The sequence below is a fragment of the Actinia tenebrosa genome, unplaced genomic scaffold (genome assembly GCF_029948245.1).
Source record: "Actinia tenebrosa isolate PJP-AT-01 unplaced genomic scaffold, QUT_ActTen_1.0 PGA_scaffold2__45_contigs__length_23673736, whole genome shotgun sequence".
NCBI classification, from domain to species: domain Eukaryota; kingdom Metazoa; phylum Cnidaria; class Anthozoa; order Actiniaria; family Actiniidae; genus Actinia; species Actinia tenebrosa.
In genome coordinates, this window is record NW_028292579.1 from 11992090 (window position 1) to 12018322 (window position 26233).

Genomic DNA, 26233 nt, shown 5'->3' on the forward strand with positions numbered 1-26233 from the left:
GAGCATTTAAAAAAATTCAATACAAGCGAGAATTTAATTGTCTCGTGGAAGTTTCTGTAGGAATGAAAATTTCGTACGTGGGGGGAGGGGAGGGGCCAGCACCAACGGTTCATAATGCATTCAGTATAAATCGAATTTGCTATGGCAACATTAAATGAAATAAAATCCAACATGCAGAAAATTGGAAAAATATTATTTAGGTGTAGAACAATTTATTAAATGAATCACTAGTGTAAATGAATGGAAAAAAAATTGTTAAAATTTTAATGTCGATTTTTAATGAAGGCAGAAAGTCTCTGTTGAAAGAACGAAATAAAAGCAAAAGATAGTCTATAAATAGAAAAAAAGTTAAAATTAATAATTAGAAAGTTAGATTTCAAATTCCTTAGAAAAATATTCCCTAGTAGGGGTAGGCACGGGGAGTTTAGAGGAAGTTAGAAGACTGGGTCTAGGGATCACGTGCCTGGTACCTTTGGATGTTCTTGTACTAGCAGTAAAACAGGAGGAAGTTATCTGACAAAATGGTGAGAATTTCTTGTTATTATCACACTTTTTCACCCGCTTTAACACAACCAGAGCTAAATCTCATATCTTCAATCCCTATTTCAGCCTCCCACACAGCCACCATCGACGGAAGACCAAGAAAAGCTGCTGGATGAGGCAATCCAAGTTGTCAAGTCTCAGTCGTTCCAAATGAAACGATGTCTGGTGAGTCTGACATGAAGCTGATTTAATCGCTTTTCTCCAAGGATTTCAGGTCTAAAGATGGTTTGATTATCATTCCAGGACAAAGGCAAGCTTATGGATGGTCTGAAACACGCTTCTAACATGCTGAGTGAATTGCGGACTTCGCTTCTCTCGCCGAAAAGTTACTACGAGTTGTGTATCCTTGCAGTTTAGAAACTTGAGACCATGTAACGTTCAAGAGGGAGATTACTCCTTAATTTGGAGAAATTATCGTTATTCTTGAAATTTGAGCATTCTTCATAACCTTCCCTCATTTTTATTTTGAAGCGAGAAAGCAATTTTTCACTTCTATGGTTAGTTTTCAACTTAATGATAATTTATTTTCTATTTCCTTGTATATGATTTCAAGCTAATTTTCGTGTTTTGAAGAAATCAATTGTGTGGTCTTTGATTTTACTAGGCAGGTGTTATCTTAAATGATTGATATGAATGAGTGGTACATTATTGATCGTTTTATGATGTTTGAGAATTGTGCATAAATATTGAGCTGTCTTGTGCTATTCTATGAACACACCCCTTGATTGAAAAAAAGTTTTGAAGATTTGGTCATAAATGTTAAATAATTTAGGACAAGACAACAACATTTTGAATTGAGAAATGTACTATCAATAAAAGAAATGGGGGTGTTTTCGAAGGGGAGGAAAAAATAGTTTGTACAAGTTTTTCATGAGATTTCAAGGGTTCATATTGTTTTTTTTTAATTTCTGGGCCTGGTTGTATGATCGGTGGATTTCACTTTCCAATAAATAAATCTTATCCACTGGATAAATATAGTGGATAATAGCATCACTTTATCTACTGGATAAGGATTTATCCATCAGATGGTGCTATCCACCCTTTATATAACTGGCCCCTGGTTTCTAACAGAAGTGATCATCAATATCAGTTGCTTGTCCCCCTGGGAGGCATGGTAGTCAGGTCACCTCCAGCATTTACCCCAGTTAACCTCCAAAGGCCAGAGGGTATTAACATACATTTGTACTTTCAGTGGAGGCAGAAGTAGTTTTTTTATATATTTTTTTACAGTGAAGTTACAAGATTATGTGGGTTTTATCCTTAATTTTGTCATCACAGACATGGCAATATCTGATGAACTAAGACATCTTGAGCTCCATCTTGTGGATGAATTCCAGAAGGGACGAAAGGTTTCAGATTTATATGAACTGGTTCAGTATGCTGGCAACATTGTCCCAAGACTGTAAGTAGATTCTCATTGTAATTAAAAAAATTATTATTATTATACTCATAATGGGACCCACCAAAATATGCACCCCAGGGTCACAATTTGATCATACATGTTGGCAGCCTCATCTCTCAAAACTGGACCCACCAAAATATGCACCCCAGGGTCACAATTTGATCATACATGTTGGCACCCTCATCTCTCAAAACTGGACTCACAAAAATATGCACCCCAGGGCCTTTATTTGACCATACATATTGGTTCCTTCATCCTTCAAAATAACTTCACAGTCCCTGGTTTATTACTGTCCTCTTTCTCTAGGTACCTTTTGATTACTGTTGGTGTAGTGTATGTCAAAGCAAAAGAGGCCTCAAGAAAAGACATCCTGAAAGACCTGGTAGAAATGTGTCGAGGTGTTCAGCATCCCTTACGAGGCTTATTCCTTAGAAACTACTTACTACAGTCAACTAAGAACATGTTGCCTGATGTTGGTGATGAGGATGAAAGGTAGATACACAAAATGTTTGTAATAAAACAGACCTCGTATGACTGGAAATCTTATCAATGTGAGAATTTATTTAGCAGTCATTAGTTATTATCTTAGGGATGGGAGATTTAGAGGGGGGGGGGGGGGGGATTGCATGGTTTTTAGACAACTGGAGTGGGTTATCTGGTATACATCAGGGTTTAAAATAAGGACTGGACATCTGCAATGTCCAGCCAAAATTCTAACTTGTCCAGTCAAATCTTTGCCTTGTTGGTCATTTTGACCAGTAATGTTTAGCCAGAAACAAGGTATGACCAAGCTTATACTAATTTGGCCAGTCATCACAACCAGCAACTGATCAGCCTTTATTTTAAGCCCAGGTTGAGGCTATACTCAATATATGTGATCATACTTGATTCTTTCATTATCCTCGTTCTGCAAAAATTAAGATTTCTTAATTCTAATTGACCTCTTTTTAACACCTTGGACATATTCACATGTCTCTATCATTACAAGCTCACCATTCATCTTGTTTTGATGAAAAGGCACAGTTACCTTTCAAGATGGCGCAGGGAACTGTGAAGGGGACTATTCAGTTTGTTAGCTAATCATTTCCAAGGGCGGATCCAGAATTTTTTGAAGGGGGGGTCTCAGGGGTAAATTTTGTGGGCAAAGGAATCCCAGTCGCATTTTTACCACAGGAAGCCCATTTGACCTCAGGAATGACAGGGGGGTCGCCCCCGACCCTCCCCCTGGATCCGCCCTTGATTTCATGTTTTACTTGTTTGAGACTAATGTATACATATTGTGATCACTCCACACCATTCCACTCCGCCATGCTATAAATAAGATAGTCAGAACTTTGTTTTTAATTTTCTAATGAATTTTAGGGAGACCCCAGAAGGCACTGGAACAATCAAAGACTCCATAAACTTTGTCCTCTTGAATTTCTCTGAGATGAACAAGCTCTGGGTTCGCATCCAGCATCAAGGTCACTCTAGGGAGAAGCAGAAGAGAGAACGGGAGAGACAGGAACTGAGAATCTTGGTTGGAACAAATCTGGTCAGACTAAGCCAACTTGAAGGAGTTACGGCTGAAATGTATAAGAAGGTTTGTAATAAATCATAAATTATGTGTAAGCTTTGAAATATCCTTGTTTGCAGACATTTAGTTAAATATATTGAGCTTCTTCTATGTCCTTTTTTAATCTTTGAATAAAGTTTCGGCCATAGCAGTCATCAGTTGACTGTGAAAGTACACACATGAAATCTGTCTATTTAATTAATAGAAGGTGTGGTATCCACGCAGTATAACTTGCGCTGATGTTATTTTTTTCATGGATAACATGCTTGTTAATAATGTACACAGATTTTGTATATGTACTTTCATGACCCTGAAGATGGCTGCTATGGCCGTTGAAAGCTTGGTTAAAGATAAAATAATTAAATGAACAATGAAGATAAAAATATAGATATACATACAAAACTATGTGTAAGGTGTTCAGCAGAAATGTTACATTATTTACAAAATTACAAATACTGTTAATTAGTACATTCTTTTCAAAATAGCAATTTTTGTTTTGTATTATGATCTTCAAAAGTCTTCTAAAAAACGTTTAACATATTTTATTGTATTTTTTTACCCAGCTTGTTCTTCCTGGTATCATTGAACAAACTGTTAACTGTAAAGACCCAATAGCACAGGAATATCTAATGGAATGCATTATTCAGGTACATGATAATTACTTAATGTGCTGATGTTGTAACTATAGAGTCAATGCAACTAAACTAAGTGTATACTTGTATCTATTGCCATTAGGCTTATAGGAAGAAGAAAGTTATTTTCATTTGGACTAGTTGCTCTAGGTAGAATAAAACTAGACAACTCTTCGGTCTTCAATCTTTCCTCCCTCCACAGATCTTAACAAGCTAAATTCCAATTCAGTCTGTGAGTCAATTAGCCATGTTCAGATTTTGATCAGCCTAGAGGTTGTTTCAGGGTTTTATGTGTGTATAGCCATGCCCTGACTTAGATCATCCCAGTGGTTGTTTTATGGTTTGATCTGTGAGTTAGCCATGCTCTGACTTAGATCAGCCCAGAGGTTGTTTCAGGGTTTGATCTGTGAGTTAGCCCTGGCTTGACTTAGACCAGCCCAGAGGTTGTTTCAGGGTTTAATCTGTGAATTAGCTGTGCACTAACTTTGATCTGCGATCTGCCCAGGAGTCGTTTCAGGGTGTGATAAAAATAATCCTTCCTTCCTTGGACCATTATTTCATTTATTACACATTTGTTTTTCCATTGAAGGTATTCCCAGATGAGTACCATCTTCAGACACTAACTGCATTCCTGTCCAGCTGTGCAGAGCTTCATCCCCAGGTCAACATCAAGAACATCATTATCAGCCTGATTGATCGTCTAGCATTGTTTGCCAATCGTAGTGATGGTGGTATCCCAGCTGAGATTAAACTTTTTGAAGTCATGTCTGAACAAGTTTCTTCAGTCATGCAGGTAGATACTGTATGAATTCATAGATATTGATGATGATGATGATGATGATGATGATGATGATGATGATGATGATGATGATGATGATGATGATGATGATGATGATGATATTGATGGTGATGATGATGATGATATTGATGGTGATGATGATGATGATGATGATAATGAATATGATGATGATTAAAAATTATCATATAGCGTTAGCTACAAAATGTCAACACACTTTACAAAATGAGAAGAAAATATTACTTAAAAAGGCAAATTATAAAGATAAAAATTAGTTTCCTAGTTAACAGTTTCTGTAGGTCAGTTTAACCATTGTCCCTGATCCGACATATGACAGTCTCAAAGAAAAAAAATTGTGGTCTTGAAAATAATGTTTGTTCATATATGTCTAACCCTCTGTTGTAGGTGCGCAGTGACATGCCAACAGAAGACAAGGTCTCCTTACAAGTGTCGCTGATTAACCTTGCGCTGAAGTGCTATCCTGACAGGGTTGATTATGTTGATAAAGTGTTACAGTACACCTCAGAACTGTTTAGTAAATTAGAAATTGGATCGTAAGTGGAAATTCAATTTCATTTGACCAGTACAGTAGCTTTGCAAAACCTAATATGCAAAACACCATTAGCTTCAGCTGATGTAAAATTGCCCTGACCTGACCTTGAAGTTTTTTAATGTTTTCCAAGCCTATAGAGGCTTTGCGCCATCACGTGATGGCAGCCATGACAGGAGGCAGGACCAATTGAATCTGGTCTAATTTTATTTACACGAAAAAGAATTTAGTTTCCTAGGAGAAAAAGACTTTATTGTTGTGCCTCCTGTCATGGCTACCACTGGCTCTTCCACTTTTCTCTACAGTGGGATACATGTATATAATTCTTATAGTAATTTTTTTCCATTTCAGACCATGTGTCATTGACTAGAGAACAAGATTCTTTGTAATATTTGTATCCATATTCATGTGTCTTTTCATGCACAATTGTTAAACAAAGAAATGATACCTTAGGGAATGACACTTGGACTGAAATGGGAAAACATTACACTCCTCCTGAAGAGGCCTATTTATTTTAATTTCTTTTCTTTGAAACTATAAAACTAGGCAAATTTTAAATATTAAATTAAATTTTTGTTTCAATTTTCAATTTTCAATATTTTTTATTTTAAACCTTGTGAGACAGTTTATTGGAAAAAAAATTGAATTTTGCATTCTTTTTTTTTTTCAGCATTGACAAAAATAATCCAGTGTCCAAGGAGTTGACAAAGTTACTTAAGAATCCTATTGATGCTTATAACAATGTCCTCAAGCTCCTAGAACTGAAGTATTTTATCCCCATGTTCAACTACTTTGACTTTGCTACCAGAAAAGAAATGTCATTATATGTTGTATCTAATGCTGTTGAAAGTGAAGTTGAAATACCCACACAAGAACAGGTATGTTTAGGAAGAAAGTACTTTTATCTTGGGTTAATTTTAAATAGTGCTACAGTATGTTAACAGACTTGTGATCAACTCCATGTACTAAAAACATTACATTAAATGAACATTATATTTTTCTATTTTATAATCTAAATTTCTATATACATTTATACATTTATTTATTGTAAACACATAGAGTTTTTTTATATGCGTATAAAAACATTCTTTATTATTATTATAAACACACTAAGTCTTTTTCCTTTTTCAGATTGACACACTTCTCACATTGGTGTCTGTGTTAGTAACAGATCAGGATGATCAACCCAGTGAACCTGTGAGTATAAAGAATTTACCAATACAATAAAAACCTGAGTTGAGTTTGATGTTGATGATAATGATAATGATGATGGTGATAGTGTTGGTATTGAATATGATAATGATAGTTTTAATGATGTTGATTATAGTTTGGCATTGGTTATGATAATGATAGTGTTAATGATGGTGATTATAGTTTGGCATTGGTTATGATAATGATAGTGTTAATGATGGTGATTATAGTTTGGCATTGATTATGATGATGATAGTGTTAATGATGTTGATTATAGTTTGGCATTGATTAGAGTGCAAATAATATACCCGTGAAATAGATAGTTAGCTAACTAATTACTAACTTTGTGCTATTGGTTGCCTAAGTCTAATTAGTCAAAGAAATAGGCGAGCCGTGACGGGTGAACTAGTGCACGTGTGCTACTCAAGGGCGCGCATTTTTAATTATTTTTAAGCACGTTTGCAAAAACTGAAACAATATTTTATTGTACATGCTTTTCCTTCGTATAATTTGACATGTTCGCATTTTCGAATTCGTATCTGTTCAACAACAAGTGGAGCTTGATTCATGTTTTATGACTTGATATTCAGCTGATGACTGTATAATCTTCAAATTGTCTAGTGTTTAAGTCATTGCTTTTTCGTTCTTGAAGCAAAATTACAAAGGACGATAGTTTTTCTTCATTAATTGTCCACACTGTGGGCAGAAGCAAAAGTGGCGTTCTACGAAGCTCAAACAAGTAGGGCTAAATATGGTTCAAGCGAAATGGTTTTTGGACTGGCCAAAGCCAATACGCAGAAGACACCTGGAGTACTGGAACACAACATGCACATTGGAGTAATTTATGCCTTTCTCGCCATTTCCAAGGAACAAGTAAGAAGATTTTATGGAAGATCTTGGCGAATTTATATTTAACTTTGCTTTTTAAATTATCTAATCAATAACGATTTTGATGTTCTACAAATTTTAATTATAAAAAATATAAAGATAAAAATGGTAGAAAACACGTTCATTTGCGTACTGGGTCTTTTTTAGCAATAGTTGTTCGAGTCTTGATTTGTTTTAGTTTATAAATGCGCATTGTCTTGATCTTTAGCGTGATAAAACAAATAAAAATGGTAGATAACACGTTCATTTGCGTACTGGGTTTTTTGTGTCATGATTTACTGCAGAATTAAATTTGCGTCTTGTGTCTTGGTTTTTAGCTCAATTCAATAAACTTGTTAGAAAAAAACGTTCATTTGTGTAATGAGTTGTTATTCTAGTAAACGCCCGTGCCCTTGTCATGCCTCACTGAATTCCTATGTGTTGTCTAATTAAGCACTAACTATCTCCTATTTAATCCTAACTATTTCACGAGTATATTATTTGCACTCTATGATGATGATAGTGTTAATGATGTTGATTATAGTTTGGCATTGATTATGATGATGATAGTGTTAATGATGTTGATTATAGTTTGGCATTGCTTATGATGATGATAGTGTTAATGATGTTGATTATAGTTTGGCATTTATTATGATGATGATAGTGTTAATGATGTTGATTATAGTTTGGCATTGATTATGATGATGATAGTGTTAATGATGGTGATTATAGTTTGACATTGGTTATGATAATGATAGTGATAATGATGTTGAGAGTGTTGTTGTTAATTATGATGATAGTGTTAATGATTTTGATGATAGTGTTGATGTTAATGTTGGTGGTGATAGTGTTGTTGTGATGATGTTAATAATAATAATTATTATTATTATTATTATCATTCTAATAATAGTGTTGATGGTGATGATAGTGCTGATGTTAATGTTGGTGGTGATAGTGTTGATGGTGATAGTGTTGACAGTATTGATGATAATGATAGTAATGATGGTCATGATGGTGATCATAACTATGATAGTGTTGATAGTGAAGATAAGTATAAAGATACAGTGCTGACTATAATTTTGTCACTGGTATAATACATCTACATTCCAAACAAAGCCTATACTACTGGCTCTAATATCAGTGTACTGTGTTGTATTGTCAGGACGACCCAGAAGACTTTGCAGAAGAACAGAATCTAATGGGCAAGTTTATCACCCTGATGAAGGCCAACAGCCCTGACCAACAATACCTGGTATAGTATGCTCATTACTTGTATCACTCATCATGGGTATTTCAAACCTTCAAATTTGATCAAACCCTGAAGCAGCCTCTGGGTTGGTCAATGCAATCAGGGCATGGTAGCAGATGCAACCCTGTAATAACTTATGGGCTGATCTAAGTCAGGGCATGGATAACTGACAGGTCAAACCATAAGAAACAACCTCTGGATTGATCTTAGTCATGGCACGGCTAACTCACAGATTGAACCCTGAAACAATCTCTGGGCTGATCTAAGTCAGAGTATGGCTAACTCACAGAGCAAACCATGAAAAACAATCTCTGGATTGATTTAAGTCAGGGGCACGGCTAACTCACAGATTGAACCCTGAAACAACCTTTGGGCTGATCTAAGTTAGGGCATGGCTAACTCATGAATTGAACGTTTGGTTGAAACAACCTCTAAGATGATCAAAAAGTCAGGGCATGGCTAACTCACAGATAAAACCCTAAAACAACCTCTGGGCTGGTATAAGTCAGAGCTTGGTTAACTCTCAGATCAAACCCTAAAACTACCTTTGAGATGATCAAAGTTGGGGCATGGCTAACTTTTAGATCTATTTGGGTCAAGTAACAAATTTTCACTGCTAATTTCAAACCTGGGACCCTGCATGTGAGAGGCCAGTGTACTGCTGTTATGTCACCCTGATTGGCTATGTTGTCTTTGTATTAATATGTTATTCTTTGACCAGATCCTAACTACCGCAAGGAAGCACTTTGGCAGTGGAGGGGAGAAGAGAATCAAGTACACGCTACCACCTATTGTGTTCAGTGCTTATCAGCTAGCATTCCAGTATTATGATGCTAAAGATGAGGTCAGTATCAAAGACACCACCCACAAGAATGTAGAACAACTTTGGTGTAGGGATAACATTAATGCAGTATTAACTCCAAATTCATTATTATTGGCTATTCAGTTTATTGACTTCATGCCTCAGGTGCCTTGCAACACCAAGAAAGAGCCAAAAAAATCCTAAATAATCCATGTGGTACTAAGTTCAAGTAATTTCCTTTACCCTTGGGACAAACAAACACGCACAAAAAACAACAAGAGTTAAGCCTAGAAGTAGTATTACCATACCAGGGACCGCAGAGTGAGTTTTGGATTGGGGTGGCTAACATTTCACAAATCTCTTTTGAACACTGAATTTTATATCAAATAGAAAATAAGCGAATCAATAATAAATGGCAGCAAAATTATTGGTGGGGCTAAAGCGGCTCAGCCCCCTAACTCCGTGATACCTGCATTCCTGATGTTACCAGTTCTAACATTTAAACAGCGTCAGAAAATTGAAGAAGTATTAACATTAAATAAAAAAGAGCAATTTTCTGAAAGGTCTGAAATGGGAAAGTAGAAGACAGAATGGGAGAAAATCTCGTCTTACATTTATTTTAATATTTTCGTACCTAGGACGATAAATGGGACAAAAAATGTCAAAAGATTTTCCAGTTCTGTCATCAAACGATATGTGCATTGGCTAAAGCCGAGTATGCTGAGCTGCCCCTCAGACTCTTCCTCCAGGGAGCCATGGCTGCTGGTCGTGTGGGGTTCTCTAATTCTGAGACAGTTGCTTATGAATTTATAAGCCAAGTAAGTAATAAACTTGGCTTGTGCGTACTTTGGAATTTTAAAGTGGTTTTCGTATCAGTGGGAAACATACAGCATTGACTTGCAGCACAGCACGTACACAGTACGTATCCAACTGTAACATCAAAATGACAACTCATTGTCTTTAAGTAGTTTATGTTTATCCGTCACGCAACTTTCTTTAATACTTAAAATTCCAAAGAACGTAGGACCGTCACGCAAGTCACGTAACATGAGAAATATTAATAGACCTCCGCGGCTCTGACGTAACGTTTTCCCCTTTCAGACCACGTGTCATTCCCTAGAGTATCATTTCTTTGTTTAAGGCTTGCGCTCGGTTGCACATGAGAAGACACATGAATATGGATACAACTCAAACAAAGAATATATAATAATAATAATAATAATAGTAATAATAATAATATATAATTGGTAAACCTTCACTCGATTTTTATGATTTAAATTTTTGTTAGGGTGCACTTAATTTGGAGCCAAGCTCTGTTGTGCTTACCCCTTCCATGATAGCTTAGGAACTTAGATAATTGTCATGAATAAATTTATGTAAATAAATAAATAAATAATAAATAGATAATTCTCAAGGGAATGACACGTGGTCTGAAATGGGACAACATTACGCTTGAGCGCTCCAGAGCCGAGGAGGTCTATTAGCTCTCTTTTGGCACATTATATTTCGTTCCCTCATTATGCGTTGCTCTTGTCTAAAGAATCAGCTAGGTGATAACGGGTAGCGCGTTACCGTTTTTTGGTGGATCTTACGACAGGCACTTCAGTAACGTAACATTTTTTGTATGACAGTCACACAATCATTACATGAATCAAACACCATCCAGATTTTCATTCACGCAATGGCTTTGGTCAAAGGAGATTTATATAGCATTCAACTATATGAAACTTCCATCAGTGTAGTTTTTCAGTCACAATAATTCTTGTCAAATACTGTTCATTAAAAATTTATTTGTCACGCAACATCATTAAGAATATTTTAAATTCCAATGATTCGTGGTTTTGTTGTGTAGGCGTTTTCAATATACGAAGATGAAATCAGTGATTCCAAAGCCCAGCTGGCAGCCATTACCCTCATCATCTGTACATTTGAACAAATGAGCTGTTTTGGGGAAGAGAACCATGAACCTCTTCGTACACAGTGCGCGTTGGCTGCCTCGAAACTCCTCAAGAAACCAGACCAGTGTCGTGCTGTTGGGGTCTGTTCGCACCTGTTCTGGTCAGGAAAGAGTAAAGATATCGAGGATGGTGAGGTAAGAGAGGAAGTTTCAACGAACTAGATTACAATTCGATTTGTGAGTTAGCCATGCCCTGACGTTGATCGGCTTGGAGGTTGTTTCAGGGTTCAAAAACATTTTATTGTTACTTGCCTTTGTAGCAAGTACATGTCAAAATCATGCAATTTGTCACACAACGGTGTTACGATCCAGCTTGCAGGGCGGACTTTATCACCTGACTTCGCGCCAATTTATTTTGTTACACTAAGTGGAATTACCTATTTCTGTAATATATTATTCTTTTTCAGTGCTTTAGGACTGGAAGGGGGCTTTCCTTCATAGCTGTGTAGCATTGTTTTCTTTATCGTTTCGTCCCTATGATATACAAATACTTAGCCATTCATATTTCTTGTAGTGTCGTGATGGTAAACGTGTCATGGAATGTCTAAAGAAAGCAGTTCGTATCGCCAACCAGTGCATGGACTCGACTGTCCAAGTACAACTATTTATCGAGATACTCAACAGATATCTGTATTACTACGAAAAGAATGCTGACGCTGTGAGTACAGTAGTAGACCATGCCAATAGATACGACAGACAGTCAGGCAAATAAGCAAACCGCGAACTAACGAACACACACACACATACACACACACACACACACACACACACACACACACACACACACACACACACGCACGCACGCACGCACACACACACACACACACGCACGCGCACACACACACAAAACAACAACAACAACAACAAAAAACGAAAACAAAAAAAACAAAAAAAAACAACAACAACAAGCAAAATAGACAGACACTTAAAAGCAAACAGGCAGGTAAACAAACCCACCCACCCACCTACCTACCTACCCACGCACCAAACAAACAAACAATTTAGCCAGGGAACAAGCAAGCAAGTGATCAATGTTTATCGTTTTGAACACGACGATCCCGCTATTTGGTATTACTTAAAATAGTCCACATAATGCTTAATAATATATCTTTTCCAGGTAACACCAACCATCCTCAACCAATTACTGGACAAAATACGAGAAGACCTACCAGGACTAGAAGAAAACGAAGAAACCGACCAAATCACTAAACACTTCAAAAATACCATCTCTCATATAGAATTAAAGAAGAGGTCCACCGAGGAATCTAGTCCTTCATTTGAAGGCGTCAATATCTGAACCAACTGAACATTATTATAGGTTATTAGCGGTCATCAGTGACTGCCACGCCCTTGTGCATTGGAGTACTCTAAATCTCGATTATTGGATGCCTTTTGCGCATGTTATATGTAATATTCTTTTCTGATAATTATTAGGATTAAGTAGCCGCCAAGCTTTTCCATTTACATTCAAATGTCAGGTTGATATTTCGATAAGTTTTGGATTAAGAATCGAATTGGAAGAGGGACAATAATTTGGTCCATAATGGGCACCGCATGCAAATGTCAGATTGGTATTTCGATAAGTTTTGGAGTCGAGGGTCCGAATGGAAGTAGGACAGAATTAGTCCATAATGGCACCACAACTAACTCATCTTTGAAAAATCTAAACACGAAATATTTTGAAAAATCTCAGAATCTTCACTTAGGTGTTCTTTTTGTGTGCCTTTGGCTCACAGATTTAGGGATAAATATTTGTTTAGGTACCCCACTTAGGTATGCTCTGATAAAAATAGGGCTAATCAGGTGATAGTAATATTCATTATTTTTAATCAAAACGACTTTTAATTAAATCAACTGAAAAATAAAGATCATTGCTATATTACGTATGGATAAGTTGTTCTTGAGTATAGCAGTGTTGCTGTGTAACATGGCAAAGATTAATTCACTGTTAAATCTGAATATGAGCAAAAATGAATTGGGTAGTCGATCTCTCTAAAAAGATATTGCCAAATTGAAAATAATATGTATTTCGATGGGGCTCAAACCCACCGACGAAATTTCAAAGAAAAAAGAAAAATCGATTCGACTGTGCCATACTCCCCGAGATATCCGCAGAGTTGAGGCGTCGTATGGACTTCGGACCTGAATGGAAATTAAATACTTCGCACGAAAATGTTCTAGACCGAAGGCATCAGGGGAGAGACTAGCGGGCCCCCACACCATATCTACAGCTAATCTCTTGCACTCTGCCACGCACGGAATCGGTTGAAAATTTGATGTAAAAACAAGTCTAGTCTATCTGAGCATTGTTTTTATGGCTATTGTTATACTGATTCACCAGGAACCGTGGTCCAGGGGACTTTCACACTTTCACACAAGTCAAGTCCGGTTAAGCGAAGTTAGCAATGGGAGACCTGAAACTTATGCCTATTAAAAAATCTATGATTTTTTTACGATCCGTTTTAGTTGAAAAACCGTCGAGAATTATCCCGGGGGGTACTCCCCTATATTCGCTATACGGGTACGTACCGCGAAACAGGGTATGGTTTTCAGCGATTCTACTCTGGAACAGGGTATTTAAAATCGCGCTCGCTCTGGGACAGGGTACATGAAGTCACGCTCTCTCCTATCTGGAACAGGGTATCTATTTTCGCAATACCGGAACAGAGTATGTTTTTCAGCGATCTTGCTCTGGTACAGGGTATAAATTTCAGCGATTTTACTCTGGAACAGGGTCAGGGTTCAGCGGCACACCCCTACCCCAAACAGGCAAGAGTACCCACCCACCCCACCCCCCCGAAAATTATAGTGCCAGGCATTTAATCCGTGACCTGCAGTCTGTAACGATGAGCAAGTACCACCACGAAAAGAGTCGTTCGTATTCTGTGCCGAGGAAAGGCAAACACGTCTATGGGCCACCGTACAGGCTGTATCGTAATTTGCGCGTGTAACCACTAAGGACCCCATCCAAGAACACCTTTTTGGACCTCATCCATGATCCCTCATATAAACCAGATTAATCGCGGTCTTCCTGTGTTATAACGCGAGTAGTCATGGGATCGGATAGTATCACGTGATAGAGCGCGCTGAATTTCAAAAGTGTTCAGTTTGAAGAACGGTTCGAAAGTCTTCGGTCAACTGAATTATCAACGAGAAAAAACACGAAATACTGCCCTCGAATACGACAAATACATGGTTTATAACGATACTAGAAGATGGATCCATTCACACAGGTACTTCTGAGCGAAAATAGCGTTATTTTTGGTACTTTTTAACGTATTTTATAGCTATTTTACAACACGGGTGTCGCCGTATGTGGAAGAGAAAATAATTTAAAAACTTCTGTTTTCATCCGTTGTAGCATAATTTTATTTTGAAGATGACTCTAATTTTAAGATATAAAGCTATTTTTTACTTAGGACTGTTTCTTAGAGGAAATAAATATTTCAAAAACAGCCTAAAACCGTTGTAGTTCATGAACGTTTTTATACCAAATCTTATCGTTCTAAATCCCTCGAGTACGAAGTACGTACAGCGTCGAATTTTAACTCTTAAATTTCTTTCGTTACCTTTTTTAAAGTCGACGTAGCAAAACTCAGAAATTAAAACATTTGTAAAGCCATATTTCTACTTCAAAAATGGTTGGAATTTCAGCCGTTGTAGCGTGAGGTTTTCAAGCACATTTTAAAAAGTTTTCTGAAGGAAGATAAGCTTATTCAGCTTATCTGTTAAAAATTATTGTTAATTGATCAGGTATAATCGATTAATGGGGTTGAAAATTATTGTGTAGTGGTTTCTTATATTTTATTTCTTTTTTAATAGTATTTGATGTGTAATTTGAGTGAGGAAACGGTTGCATAGTTTAGATTTTTTTGAAGGGCTTCAACTTGATATAAATCGTTGAAATGTCATTCTGTATTGAAACAGTTGAAAAAGTCGTAATATTGAGTAAATCTTAAAAACTTAATACTGGTAGAATTGCAGGGAAATTTCGAAACTTTTTCAGCTTAAAAAGTTGAAGTTGAGCCAACATGTGGAATTTTTTCTTTCTTTAAATCTTGGTTTTTTTTCCCTAATGTTTTGGAGATAATAAACTAAATTGGATTGGAGGTCTTGACTTTTTTGTAAAACGATTACTACTATTTCCTTTTTCAAACCTTTCCCCACTTTCCTGATATGAAATAGGGTCTATGGTACACACTTAATTTCAAAGGTCCCTGGTTATTTCCGTGTTTGAAGCCATTCATATTAGTTTGGACAAGAGAAAAATTAATGTTCAATTTTTTTGAATAATATTACATGTCTGATATCCAGGAATATTTTGGTCTAAGTAATGAGAATTTTTTTTACATTCAATGTTTTTCAGAAACTCTTAGAAAGAACTCAAACCAGAAAGGAACAACTAGCCAAGAAAAAAGAAGAATTGGCTGCTTGCCGTAACAAACGCAATGCCCCAGCAGCACCATCACCAGTTAAGCCACGCCGTCCTCTATCAGAAGATAATACTGATGATAAAGACAAGCTGATTGATGACAACCAAAAGAGGAGGATCAATAGTGATGGTAGTGTCCCCAAGACACCCAAAGAGCCTACTACTCCAAAAGCACCCATTACTCCAAAGAGGGCAACTATGCCCAAGGCACAATCTGTACTGCAAGGACCAAGTACACCTTCCTCAGTGACTAAGGTTCGGGGTGGTGTAGAGATTGACACTAGTAGCCCTTCTATACAGGTAACCTAGACTCTATACATATTTTTGTTATACTATTTATATTTTGAATATAGTTACCCTGTAATGTTTAACCCTTTCACTACTAGAGGTTATAAGGGTCCAACACAGGCTCTTCCTGTAACATAATTAGGGTGTTTTTTATTTCTCAATATCAAAATGAAAAACATAAGCTCAGTAGTTATCGAGGCCCATAACACACATCAAAGAAGTTGATAGAATCTGATTGGTTAATGATCCAAAAAACATTAGCCCACAGGTTTCAACACATAGAAATGTCCTAGGGGATGAGTGCTGGAAAAGCCAAAATGTCACATTACTGGTTGGCCGCTCTAGTAGTGAAAGGGTTAATTCAGTAGCTGGGAATAGGGTTTTTCCTATTGAAAGTGTCTTTACGCTATGATTAGCTCTTTATAAATCCCTTACAGGATATCCAGCATGCACAACGCAGTTCCATTCAGGGGACAAACAACAAAATTTGACTCTCATGGAAATTGTTCAAAAATCATTGCTTTGTTGTGAATTGAGTTCCTCTGGAAATTGTGATGAGGGATTTGTTATCAATATTTTAGAATTTGTTTTGGTTGGTATTAAATTGTAATACAGTTGTTTGCGTAATATAGGGAGACAATTTTTCACAAAAACTGTAAAATGATGGAATAATAATAATTTTTTAACATTCAACAGGCTCGAAGAGAAATGTTGATTCTGATGCAGCAGAAAGATCAAGAAAACAAAACAACACCAAAAAAGCACTGGAAGAAGGCTCTAGATATGAATTCCAATGAAAACTCTAGTCCAACTGTAGCAGCCAGGTCTGCCATCTTTGCTCAGGTATATATCTATGTATTCAATATTATGAAGGATACATCATTCTTAAGGCCCAACATTTTGACCAAGCATTTTTGGGTGACCATGACAAATGAACCCAACAAGTGTTGGCTAAATGTTGTGACTGTTTGTCAGGTCCCTTATATAATGCATATAAAAATATTACAATGTCTGTTACAAGGATCTATTTATGTTGGTAAAAAGGGTTTAAGTAATATATACAGTATGAGTGGCCATGTTGTATCAGATATACTATACAACCATGAGGCGTAGCCAAGTGATTGTATATCTGATACAACACGGACATGAATACTGTATATGACTTATCAAATGACTTAGTTAGTTCCTTTGTGTTTCACTAAAATTTTCAAAATTAGAGTGAATTTGGCCAAGAAAATCCAACTTAAAGTTTATGCAAATGAACACAGTTTTGTATCAGATTTACAACACTCTTCACGGTCGTGATTTCTGTTGTGTTTTCCTCATTAATTATTCATAAGTTTGATGATAATGATTAGTCACAACTTTACTAATCTATTCTTTTCTTTCTTTTTTTCTTTCATCTATCCTTTGTACTATCCAGGATAAAGATTCCCAACCCATTTTTCCTAAGCCATCTGTATCAACCCCAGGAAAGATTTCTGCAGCAAGAAATGTCTTTGAAAAAAATCCAGTTTCAGTTGAAGTTAAGGCTGTTAAAACTGATGCTGCTGCCCCACCTAAACCACCAAGAACTATTGATGTGGAGAAAACACTGACTAGAGAGAAGAGCTCTTCCAAGAGAAAAGCACCTGCCCCACCAACTTCTTCTTCAGGTGGACAAAAATCTGATTCTGAAGCTGGCGATACTCCTGTTCCAAAACCAAGAAGTGAAAGCAAGGTTGTTGGTAATGATAATTATGATCAAACTATTGTATCAGTGAAGTGTGCAGATGAAAAAAAACCTGCAAAGAGAGAGAGGTTAGGGGAGGGTGATACACATTCAACTGAAAGAACCAATGCTAAAGATGAACCAACACCCAAGCCAAGGAAGAGAAGAAGTGCTGAAAGTACTACTGGTGGCTCAGAAAACAGTAGCACTGGAGAAAGAAATAAGAACCTTGAAGATGAAAGAACCAAGAGGAGAGAAGAAAGAAAGAAAGCAAGAATGGAAAGCAGAGAAAGGGGAGGAATTATGTCTGTAACTGCCCAGGCAGTTGAAATCCTTGAAGGGAAAAATGAAGCTATACCAGTTGAGGTCAATAGTGTTTGCACTCCCAGGAGTGACCAAAAATCACGAGCAAAAGTCACTGTAGTTAGGTCTGAATCTTCAGAAACAACTGCAGCAGTCAAACAAAAAGATGCTTCATCAACAAGCAAAGCAATCCCAGAAACAATTGCTAAGCCTGAAGAAATCTGTGATGCTATACTTGAAGCGGTGGTATATGATGAGCCAAAGAAACCAATTTCAAAATCCACTGTCAAGCCAAAAGAAGGTGTTTCTGAATTCAAACCCTCGAGAGCAGCCCCTACTAGGCCTCCACCACCACAGGGGATCTCACGGTTCGCCTCTCAGACTAGCATTAATTCAGGCTTGGATGAATTGAATGAGACAGTTAATCTCAATGATGTTAATATTCATGAGATGACCTTCACGTTTGACTTCAGTACGTTTGACAAAATACAAGAAGACAGGGAGACCAAGTTCCAGAAAAGCTTTGATGAACAGCAGAGAGAAGTGAGTGAAGTTGATTTAGAGAACATTTTTGTGTTTCCATGAATTCTAAAAATGTCGCTTGTACCTGAAGTGCAATATCTTGAAATCTGATTAACCAACAGAAAAGTTAATCAAATGTGTGGTTGTTCTCAGTTGAAGCAAGCTTTAATGTATTTGGGGATTTATTTTGCAGGGTATTGTTCAGCTCTAAGATTCATTATCCTTGGCTATTGTTTTATTGTCTTCATGCCGCAGGTGCCTTGCAACACCAAGAAAGAGCCCATGCATGTGACATGGGGAATTTCTACGAGCGATATTATCTTATTATATTATATTATTATCTACTTATAGTATAGCTTCTAATCTAACACAATTCTCTTGTTTGTCTTCAGCTTGTAAAAGAGAAGAGAGAAACCTCATGCAGTCAGTCATCAGATGACAGTGGTATTGTATCTCCCTACATCTACGAACCAAAGACAAAGCTAGAGGTGGAACAGGCCAACATGGGGGTGTATAAGTCAGGATATAATTCAGAATCTGGTGATCCGTATGCTACCAAGATGTACAAGAAAGCTAAACCACCTGTTCCTGAGAGACCAAAACCAGTGCAAGATGTAATCAAGGTAAAGAAAAATGTACTTATCATACACATACATAAATGACATTTGCTTTCATACGTCAGAGATTTTAGGCCATGGACAAAAACATGGGGGAGGGCAACGCAGTGGGACCATTCAATTGAAACCCCCACCTCGGGTACAGGGGGGGAAATTAATGAGGCTTGACCAGAGATTTTCGAATGTACTGGAAAATTAACACATACTTAAACAGTTTAGCGATTTTAAAAGCAACATCTTCAATAATTTTAACAGCAATTCTTTCCCAAGGGACCAGGGTTAACACTAATAATGTTAAATTCCCTGGGCTGTCTGGAGGGTGTAAGGATGATAAATATAGTTTTAATCAAACCCAAACATTGTGTTACTATCATAGGAGCTTCTTGATGAGGCTGCATCCCAACAGAACATCATCCTACAGACCAGTCAAGCACTTAACGTGTGTGACTCCAGTAACGACATCTTTAAAGGCTCCCAGGAAGAAGTGGAGGCTGAACGAGTACTTTTACTGGCATGTGAGTATTTGCAATAGATCAGATTTCTGAGTGCCGTAAGCGTGCCTTGATCGTACATGTAATGTTTTCTAGAATTTTAATTGGCTGATTATTTTCTTGCGCAATGTAATTGGTCTAACAGTGGCGTGACCTTGGCGTGACTGTTTATGCCGTGCTCCGGGTTTTGATTGGAAGGAGAGTAAAATGAACGCGCAATGTGATTGGTCTGGTGTATCCCTTACCGTGTCACGTATTTGTGCCGTGCGCTTTCAATTGTGTAGTAGTGACTGTAGCTGGCGTTAGCAACGACACTGCAAGAAGGAGATTGTGAGAAGTGCGTACTTGTGCCGTGAGCCTTTCAGGGTGTAGTAGTGACCATGAATGGTTTTAACGGTACTGCGTGTAGCAGATTGTGATCTGTGCGTACTTTTTTCGTTGCATCTCATTTTTTCAGGAAAAATTGCCTCCTCTTTTTCTTCTTTTCTTCGTGCTCTTTTTTCCTTTAATCCGCAAGATTATCTGGATATTATAAACGTCACTCTTATTGGAAAACACTCACACTATTATTAATATTTTTAGCTGAGCGCAAACAAGCTTGTTTAAACGAACACCACCGCATCAAGAACAAAAAGAACGAAAGCAAGAAGGATTGTAATAAAGATGCCTCTAATGCGTGTACTTCAACAATCTCCATCGCAGGTGAATATCTGTTTCAAATTTAATACAAGATTACATAACTTGAAATACTGCGTTAATGCTTAATTTTGTTAAACTGAAGAGGATAATTATACCAATAGATTTTTGTATGTAAGTCATGATTATGAACGCGCAGAAATCAAACACAAAATTAGGCAACTCTCCCGCATAGACCTTTATCACGCGGCGGCAATGTTTATTCTCATGAGAATAAGAACATTTGTTTAACCCGCATAAATTTATTCTCAAATACTTGAATGCGAGGCAACGCGTGGTAGAATCTATTGTTCCAACCAACATAGCTGCCGCCTTAAAAAAGCCACATAATGGTATAGAAAAACAAATCCAACAAGTGTGCCTCAGTATATTTGCCTTCTATTGCAATGAAAGTAAAATACAAAACAAGTGTATCTTATTCCATCTTTTTTTCCTGTCAATGTTTTTACTTTAGGCATTCGCCTTTCCCTGAAGCAAGAGTTTATGGACGTTCTCAGAGTTGGAATTAGACATGGTTCGTAATGTGGTCATAGAAAGATTCTCTCATGTTTTCCCATTTCAGACCACGTGTCATTCTCTTGAGCATAAGATTCTTTGTTCGAGTTGTATCTATATTCATGTGTCTTCTCATGCACAACCATTAAACAAAGAAATGATACTCTAGGGAATAACATGTGGTCTGAAATGGGGGAAAATACGTACAAGATAAAGAAGTCTATTACTAGGTTAACTATGGATAAACTCGTAGTCTTGATGTTTCAAAGTTCATCCGTCTAAATTTGTGTTTTTTTGACACACAGATCTTGGAGTGTTTCATTTCGTGTGCCACGTACAGAACGGTCCACTGGAAATCACCTCCACGAAAAGTCTATCCATCAACGACTGTAACGAGGGAAACTACCTGATGTTTCCTGACAAGTTTGTTCTGTAAGTCAATACTTTTGCACTCTTTAATTAAGCCAGGTTTTCAATAGCCACACAAGCACAAGGAAAAGAAAAATCCTGAAGTGTTGAGCTTGTTATCAGTGAGATAAGGATTCTGGTGCTAGTTGAGGTTGCGCTCACCGCAAGAAGTGAAAAAACCAAGTTTATATAAAACAGCCCACAAATAAATGAATATAATAAGCTCGTAAAGGGGCAGTTGTCTATTTGGAATCTGTCCAGTTACCGCCTCATGACACATGCTCCTCCCCCCCTTTTATGAGATAATTTCTTTTGGGCATAATGCATGTTCTTACTTTGGCGACAAAAGTTGAATTAGAAGTGAATTAAGTTAGCTATTATCACATTAACAAATAGCATGCAGTCAGTTTCCATCCAAGGTTTTTTGCTAAACGAAGAAATCCCTTCAAAACTGAGGTGGCATGCAGTGCAACTGCAAAGAGAGATAAAATAAGAGAAAACTGCGTCAATGCGTCATGCTTATCCTCCAATATGCTTATGATTGCAATCTCTTTTTCTTCTTTTGTCCAGGGAAAATGTCAACCCAGATTTTGCTGTCGTCGTCAGGGTTTTTGGAATGGTATGTGTACTGTATTAGTGGGTTAAGAGCTCTTCCTTTTAATCCAATACTCCCTTTCTTTCCATCTTATTTCCTACTTCTTTTTCAGTTTTTTTTCTTTTTTTCCAATATTCTTACCTTTCTTGTCCTTTCCTTTTCTCTCTTTCTCCCTTCCTTTTCTCTCTTTCTCCCTTCCTTTTCTCTCTTTCTCCCTTCCTTTCTTCTCTTTCTCCCTTCCTTTTCTCTCTTTCTCCCTTCCTTTCCTCTCTTTCTCCCTTCCTTTCACACTCCCTTTATTTATTTCTTTTCTTTTCTTTCATAATAAAGCATGTCCCTGTCATAAACCGTTTTTCATTTTGCTTACAGCACGTGCAGAAATATGTCCCGTCTGCATCCTCAGCTGTTCAAAAAGGCAAGTTCTTCCCGTCACCAAAAGCAGCTAAAACCAAGGTACGTCATGATCCTGTTTCTAATACAATACGCCTTTTTTGGTTATTTGTTTCTAAACAAGTACTATCGTTTCTCATTTGTAGCGTCACGGTATTGACAGAGCATCACCAGGTGAGAACGATACTGCAGTAATATGATGGTTTTTGTAAGGTACCTTGGAAGTTAGAATCGTCTGTCAGTGTCTGTTAATTGTGTTTGTAAATTCGTGCTTTTTAAAGCACAAACACACGAGAGCTTTTACATGGTTAAATCGAGTGCGCCCGCAAAAAAGCTCTTACTACGTGAAAATAAATAACTTGTAGTGTTATATATTTCGCGAATGGTTGTGCAATAACGACTGGATTATGATTCTATGCGCGTGTTTTCTATAACAACAGAGCTGTGGTAAACTAATAACCATCTAATACGCTTGTATCTCATCTCAACAGGCGCAACACCAATGCCAGTATTCAGAAATTCTAACTTCAAGCTGATAGGCTCTACCCGCGTGACTCTGTCCCAGATTGGCTCCAAGAGGTGGATGCTGGACGGTGTAGCAGAGGGCTGTCCACTAAAGGATTATATACAGATGAAAGTACATTGTACGCCACAGTACACTAGCCACGTCAAGGGATTCTTGGTAAGTTCCTGGTTACAAGCTCCAGCACTAAAACTTTGCCCTGCTTTTTTGCCCGTTTCGCGCCCCGCTCGTCACTACCAGTGAGTTATAGAGTTATGCACCCCCAGACCTCCGGGACAGAGCGGGGAATTTATATTAACATTCATGTGGTGTTGAATTTCACGCTTTTCCCGGTCCCCGGGGAAAGATTTGCAGTTAAGATTATTGAATTCGTTGCTTTAAAAACTGTTTACACTTTTAAAATGCGCGCTAAATTCTCCTTATACCAGCACATTCATTCTATTAAATGTGCGTTATAATCCCGGTCTTGACGTGTTAATTCCCCACCCTATCCTGTGATTCGGGGGAGGGGGGTGGGAGTGGGGGTTTTAATTGACTAGTGCTGAAGCGCAAATAAACCAATATTGCGCTCTACCAACGGAAAATAAAGTACCACATTTTCCTTTGTCTCCATTGGGTCCTTTATATATGTCCATCAAGACCATCATTTAATATTCTACATTCTTGTGATATATTTTGTTATCTCGTAGACTGTTCTGGAAGATGTGGGTGGGTTCAGTGCGTGGCAAAGAAGATGGTGTGTGTTGGAAGGTGGATTACTCTCGTACTGGAGGTATCCAGGAGACGAAACTACACAGGTAGACCACTTTTGGTATTTCTCTGATATCTTCTTTACTGGTTCGTTTACCTTTGAGGCGCGATTACACAGGTTGCAAGAGTGTTTACACGGTGCAATGGAGACGCAATCGTTGTCAAAAGTAGAAACAAATTCTACTTTTCGCAACGATTGCTGCAACTTGTTTAGCAACATTTTTCAAATTGCGCTGTAGGTTACACGCTGCAATGCTCCATGCAACTTGTGTCGAAAATCCGTGGCGTGACAAGTTGCAGGGAATATTGCTCCGTGTAATCGCGCCTTTAAGGTGTGGTGATACGGGCTAAGATCGTTCAACCTGCACTGAAACATTGTTATGTTGCGAGATGAAGGGCAATTGTTGCTAGCATTACCATCTCTAGCGCAACAAATTTCCTTGCTTACACGACATAGAAAATCTATCCTTTGCACAAAGCAAATCGTTTGCTTAGAACAAACACTGAAGTATGGAAATTCTGAGTAGCAGGGAGGATATGAAAGATTAACTCCGTAGAGTTTTCCGAAATGCGATTGACTGACCACAAAACAATGATTGCAGTTCACACTTGGACTTGACAAAATGCAACACTGAAATTGATGAAAAACATCAAGTCAAGCTGGCTCTGAAGGCAATTACTTTTGCACGTAGCCAAAGCTTAGAAAATTGGATCTTGTGTTGAGCGTGTAGTAATTGACTGTCATGTGTTTTCCCATGTACAGGCTCCTGTTGACACCCTGGATATTGGACAGTGCACTAGTGATCACATAACTACAGTACCCAGAGACTTGTGTGCAAGACCAAACACTATTGAAGTCTGTTTGAAGAAGAACAACGATCAAGTCAAGTAAGTCTAGACAGAAACTACGCGCATATAATAGATATTGAGGCCATTTGGAATCGTTATTAGAATCGATACACGCTACTGTACCGTTACCGTGCTGAAGACCTTTCCGAACATGATGGATTTTGGTCTAGTTTGAGTACAAACATTTTTCATCTATCATGATTCATATGGTGTTTTTTTGTACTCAATCTAGACCACAATGCACCTTGTTAATCAAACTAAGAAAAAGCCTTTGCCGAAGCATTTTCGCGGAATACGAAAGTGATCTCGCGAGCTTTGATCGATTCAACTCCTGTCGAATAGTTTGCTTTGATTAAGAAAATCAACTTCAGCAAATGCAGCAAATACTTATCCTCGTCATTTGCCTTCCCCTAACGATCATAGTAAAACTAATCAAGAATAATTGGTTTTCCAGATTCCTTCTGGCTTGCGACACCAAAGAAGACCGCATTACTTGGGTCAACTGTCTGAATGATGCTATGTGTGACATGAAAGCCTGGACTAAGTCCAATAAAGGTCCCCTATATCCTGAACTGGGGCACGTATCTGATACCAAGGAACAACACGGAAAATAAAGGTGCGCGCAACCACTACAGATATGAAATAATAATATAGTAAGAATATATCATAATAGCATAATAATTATACTAGATATAAGATCACATAGCGAAGACAAGCCAGGCGAAGATGTGGTTAATTCTCATTATGTACACACACACCATATAATTCTTATTGAATATTCAGCATTAGATATATCAGGGCACTTTATTGTAAATATTGCACGCATTGTAGAAACTAGAAATAATGCCCGAGTGAGATAATGAGCGTTTGAACCATTCTCAGTGACAATGTGCGTCAACTATGGTAACGCATTTTGTATTTTTAACCTCGTCAGAAACAAAATTTTATTATATGTTTGAATTGATTTGAAGTAAGAATATGAGCACTCATGCGCGCAGTTAGAAGCGATGCGCAGCCAACGTATCTCATATAACTCTAAGAAACGGCTCGTGTAGATTATTTAATAGAATGCAAGACTTGTGGGCCCACGAGCCAAGATATTCTGGAAGTATTCTGACTTTGAACAAAGGGTGCAAGTTATCAAATATTTTTTTGTTTATTTTTATTACTGATTCTCGCTCGGCGCGTAAAACTAGTGTTTTATTTTAAAGACAGAAGTCACTGATGCAATGCTCTAATGTGTATAAACGAATATGAAGTAGAAAGAATACTTTTTAGCTGATATAATGAACTTATAAGCATTAAATGATATATAGAGCACGGTATTTTCTTGTGAGTATTTAATCTTTGATCTGGTCTATTGCCCTGGAACCGGTTACATGAAGGCTGAATATAGTTATCCATTGGATAAGAGGATCCAGTGTAAAAAAATTGTACAATTTTTATCTGGGCCAATAGACCTATCCCGAATTTGCTTGACTGGCCACGAAACAATGGTTTCAAGTCGAGGTTGAACTTGATGAACAAAATAATCAAGTTCAGTCTCGCCTTAAAACCATTGTTTCGTGGTCAGTCAAGCGAATTCGGGATAGGTCTATTATTGATTCTTTTCAGTGCTT

General features: G+C 37.5%; 2 protein-coding genes across 2 annotated transcripts; both read left to right on the forward strand.

The window, feature by feature from the left end:
- Positions 1-401: 401 nt before the first annotated feature.
- Positions 402-13426, forward strand: LOC116306444 (vacuolar protein sorting-associated protein 35). The gene is made up of 17 exons (XM_031716514.2): positions 402-524; positions 610-708; positions 787-883; positions 1822-1945; positions 2252-2437; positions 3308-3527; positions 4064-4147; positions 4722-4925; positions 5334-5482; positions 6149-6356; positions 6610-6675; positions 8699-8788; positions 9507-9629; positions 10226-10405; positions 11440-11679; positions 12059-12202; positions 12662-13426. Exons 1-17 carry the CDS (start codon positions 522-524, stop codon positions 12839-12841), a joined length of 2397 nt encoding a protein of 798 aa, XP_031572374.1. The 5' UTR covers positions 402-521; the 3' UTR covers positions 12842-13426.
- Positions 13427-14655: 1229 nt separating this feature from the next.
- Positions 14656-25939, forward strand: LOC116306547 (uncharacterized). Its single transcript, XM_031716627.2, has 16 exons — positions 14656-14777; positions 15911-16276; positions 16961-17107; positions 17688-18821; positions 19193-19423; positions 19794-19932; positions 20491-20610; positions 21059-21118; positions 21405-21531; positions 22078-22126; positions 22472-22555; positions 22639-22666; positions 22984-23174; positions 23705-23812; positions 24529-24653; positions 25069-25939. The coding sequence occupies exons 1-16, from the start codon at positions 14760-14762 to the stop codon at positions 25226-25228; spliced, it is 3087 nt and encodes a 1028-aa protein (XP_031572487.2). The 5' UTR covers positions 14656-14759; the 3' UTR covers positions 25229-25939.
- Positions 25940-26233: the final 294 nt, after the last annotated feature.